This window comes from Tribolium castaneum, chromosome 5 (assembly GCF_031307605.1).
Source record: "Tribolium castaneum strain GA2 chromosome 5, icTriCast1.1, whole genome shotgun sequence".
NCBI lineage: Eukaryota > Metazoa > Arthropoda > Insecta > Coleoptera > Tenebrionidae > Tribolium > Tribolium castaneum.
In genome coordinates, this window is record NC_087398.1 from 14598863 (window position 1) to 14603182 (window position 4320).

The window sequence follows — 4320 nt, forward strand, 5'->3', positions numbered from 1 at the left end:
ACGTCATTTTTAAATGTTTTTTCACGCGCTGCCAACCTAACCTTGCCGAAGTCCCCACGTCACTGTCATTAAAATGTCAACAAGTGAGTGATCTAGCCCGATTTAATGAATGGGCTTAATCTAGAAGATATTAATTGTGATTGTTGCGTTCATTATCAGATTAGAGTTTTGTGCGGTATTTATTGGCCACTCATCCGTTTGATTCGAAATTCACTGTTAATGTGTTAACTACTTGTTGATTCCGTCATTTCGTCCAGTTTTTCGAGACTTTGGTCTTTAAAAAATGAGCAAATCTCCGATAACCGTTCAGCAATGGGTCGAATCACTGCCACCGCCTCATAGCAACACAAATATTTACACTTCGCCATTGAGAAATACTCGAAAATTTCTTCCAAGAGAGATTTCCCTCCAATCGGACGATGCTAGTAGTCATTGTTCCAGTGTTGAATCGGTGCTAGAGCTCCGGAAGCCCGACCCTGAGGCGGTGCTCCTAGGTTTGGGGTTTGGGCCCCCAAAAAACACAAACATGGTGTCGAGAATACCAAGCAGGTTTCTACAACCTTCCAAGGTACGTTTTACAATTTCATACAAGCACTTGATATTGTTAATTATTCAACTACAAGTAAGTTTAAAGTATATAGTTCAACTACTTTTCTCATGTAACTAGTTTTTCAACAGGCTGGAGGAAAGCTCTCCTAATATACAGGGTCCTTCAAGTTTTAGTGCCAGTCAGAAAATAAATATTTCTAGTTGCCCAAGAGAAAAAAATTATATCACAAACAATAGAGTTTCTAACACGCTTAAATTTAAGGCTTTCACGTTATCACAAATTTTCATGATGTGAGTGGGAAATGCAAATAACTATTTACAAAGTTGTTTTTTCCAAATTATTGCAATCGTGTTTTTGTAATAAAATTCCTCCTGTTTTTAAACTAAAATAGTAACAAATCCAAGGCGTTTTGATCGATTTAAATTTGATTATACAAATGTTTTATCTTAGTCACCTTTGAGAAAACAGAGCTTGTATCAGCTTGGTTCACAAACACTTGTAAAAATTGGTCATGGCATAGTTGCTATAACTTTTTTGCTATTTGAAATGTTGCCATATCGTTTACATTATCGGATAGATCTATTATTTTAAATTGACACTATACAGGTGTCTCAAAATTAACGCCCGTGCTTTTAGGATTTGTTTCAGGAGAGTAAAACAAATCGAAAGTTAAGAGTGAAAAATTGTCCGATTGGACCTCGCTATCGAGTTATTCATAAAAAACTAAAATTTAAAATTTTAACATTGAATTTTATTAAAAGCGAATTTACCATATTTATTGTCACAAAATATGCTACAACATATCAACAAAATATCGTATGCACTAGTGCAGTAGTATCGTATCATTTTAAACATACAGGACCGAGGGAAATTAATTATACTTGTCACTAGCGAAAGCAATTCAAAGAATTTTTAACATCGCTAACATCAACTAATGAATTATGTTGCACAAATAATTGGAAAGTCAGCATAAAACTTATTACTTACATTTTTATCAATAACTTGATAACAAAGGACAATTAGAAAATTTTTTACTCTTAACTTTCGATTTGTATTAGCCCCCTGAATCAAATTCCCAAAGCACGGGCGTCAATTTTGAGACACCCTGTATACGGACTGTTTACAAAAGAGTGTAGGATCTCAGGTGGTTCTGGAATTTGAATTTGCCACATTTAATTATTTTATTTCTATGAAATTTGTGAAAAGTACCAATTTTTATCTACTCAGGCAACTACATTTTTCATATACTAACATTGTTCGTTATTTCATTTAAAGACATATTGTATTTTTGCATAATTAGATTCTAAGTGAAAAAATTATGGAATTTTGTTTAAAATATAAATCTCTATCTCTATCTGTTTCGGAATTATTCAACTTTTCGTTATAAGGAAGACCCAACTTTTGAAAAATCACTACGAAGTTGCTTGAGTATTTTCCGACAAATTTTTAAAAAGTTTAAGCAAATAGTTGATTTTTAGTTAAACTACACAGAAAATGTACAGGGTGTGCCAAAAGGGCAAAAAGTTGAAAAACTCATTTTTGTCAAGTGAAACATCATATATTTGTTTTTACGTATTGATAGCATTTTTGAGAAGCTTTCTAATGGTATGGGGTTTGTATAACAAATTTAAAATATCTTTCGTGATTTTAAATATATTTTATTACAAGAAAATCTCTTAGCCTATATAGAATCTGATAAGTTAAATGGCAATTTATTTTTTTATATGTACTTATGTGACCAACTGCGTTATTAGTAAACTAATGTAAGAATACCTACTCATCAAGCATTAATAAAAAAAACTTTTTTGAAAACTTTAAAAAATGTTTCAAATTATAAACGTTTTGAGTTGCCCAGAGCCCTTTAAGTTTTCTTAATACTTCAGATAATTTTTATTTTCATCAAATTTTGAAATACTTCAGTTAAAAATTAGAAGGTATTGCGAAGGTAATAAGAAAACTGATTAGGTAATTGATTACTTATTAGATTACTGATTAATTTGAAATAGCTTTATAAGTAGTCACAAAGATAGAGTATAAGAATTATAGTATTTATTTACTTTGAAAAACTTTTTTGTATTTTATTCTCATGAAGGAATAAACTAAATAATGATGTAAACCTAAATCAAAAAACTTTTTTATACGAATACGAATTTTTCATCTGACCCATTAAGTGTCTCTTTAGAAGGATAATTTTTTTCTATTAATATACAGGGTTATTTTCTAACTCCTGTAACGCTACTATTTGTGTAGAGACAATTGTTTCCACAGGAATAAATAGTAATATTACAGAATATTAACAGTTAGAGAATAGCCCTATTAGTTTGATTTATAAGTTATTTAGAACGTTACATTTTCAAAATTTTAGTGTTTTTTTATATAATTTAGATCTGTAATTATTATTTTTCTCTCATGTCTTCATATTTGTAATTTTAAATGTAGTATTAAAAATTGTAGTTAAATCCACTGAAAAAAAAAATTAGTTACATTTTCAAAAAAGGAGTTTCACTTGGGCTGCTCTAAAAAAAATAGTTAGTTGTAACAAACTGCATTTAAGATAATTTCATTTCAGCTTTTGTCGCAGATTGATATCGACAAATTTTTGGAGCAATACGGAGAAGCAAAATGCTCGAACCAACAGTAAGTTATTTTTTTTTGCTTTGACAAAATTTAAGATTGTGTTTTAGCACAGCTCCAGGATCTCCCGCCAGGTCACAACCAAAATCTTGCTAATTTATTCCATTTTGTTACATTAGTGTTAGTAGACCAAAATATTTTTTAAACATTGAGATCGATCTTCAACTGTCCTTGGAATTGAATAATTATTCGAATTGATTAGATGTAGGATAAACATAACAAAAATGTGATCTAAAAAACTGTATTATAAAACATTTACATTTAAATGAATGAAAAAAATTCGGACCTAAATACCATGTTAAAAAACCAATTTCCATTGTATCATGCCAAGGACATTGTTTTCACATTGTCAACGGAATGTGGCTTACACATTATTTTCGATCGTTTCAACACATACACAATACTCAAAAATGCCGCAACTTTAAAAATGTACCGAGGGAGCGTTAACTTGAAAAAAATTCACCGAAATGCCAATAGTTAATAGTAATTATTAATTCCAAATTACAAGAAAAATTCCAAAAATTCGTCCAATTCCAGAGTTAACGCCCGTCGAAATACATAAACATGTCTGTAAAAAGAAATGTAAGAGCATTCTGTTGACAGTTCCTCATTCCTACTATTCAAAGGGTAACGTTCTCTAGTGTGCTTTATTTTTTATTCTCTTTATAATAAACATGTGATGTAAAATGTGATTAAGTTGTATAGGAAGACAAATCATTATATTAGGGGTAAGCATATCGGAACTAACGTCAATTATGTCATAGTTGCGTTTTTTAAACAACACTGGTACCAAAAAACCGTATTTTTAGCAATTTGAAATGTTGTGAATCCTCAAAGTGCAACACTTGCCATTGTTTCCTTTTGCGGGTTGTATTTACTGTCGATTTTGTTGCCATGATGTAAATTGTGTTTCAAAAATTTCTTCCAAATCGCCGAATTCCAAATTTTTGAAGCACAATATTTGTTTAATGTTGGCTTCCTTTATTGTTAGTTGTTAAGGGTAGGATCATCATGATCAAATTCCACTGGCTTTAATATTGTTTATATTTTTGTGGACCAATTTTTGTGAAATAAAAATTGTTGACGTCCAATTTTGCTTCACTTTTCCTTCCCTACCATGAAATCAAAAGCACAAG

The 4320-nt window shown here is 30.6% G+C and overlaps 1 protein-coding gene across 2 annotated transcripts; it reads left to right on the plus strand.

Moving 5' to 3' along the window:
- Window positions 1–58: 58 nt before the first annotated feature.
- On the plus strand, window positions 59–4275 carry olf186-M. 2 transcript variants are annotated; one of them, XM_008192986.3, is made up of 3 exons: window positions 59–568; window positions 3132–3187; window positions 3235–4275. In XM_008192986.3, the coding sequence occupies exons 1-3, from the start codon at window positions 284–286 to the stop codon at window positions 3278–3280; spliced, it is 387 nt and encodes a 128-aa protein (XP_008191208.1). In that variant the 5' UTR covers window positions 59–283; the 3' UTR covers window positions 3281–4275. The 2 variants fall into 2 exon arrangements, with proteins under 2 accessions (XP_008191208.1, XP_967409.1); XM_962316.5 differs by having other exon boundaries at window positions 65–568; window positions 3120–3187.
- The last annotated feature ends 45 nt before the right edge of the window (window positions 4276–4320 follow it).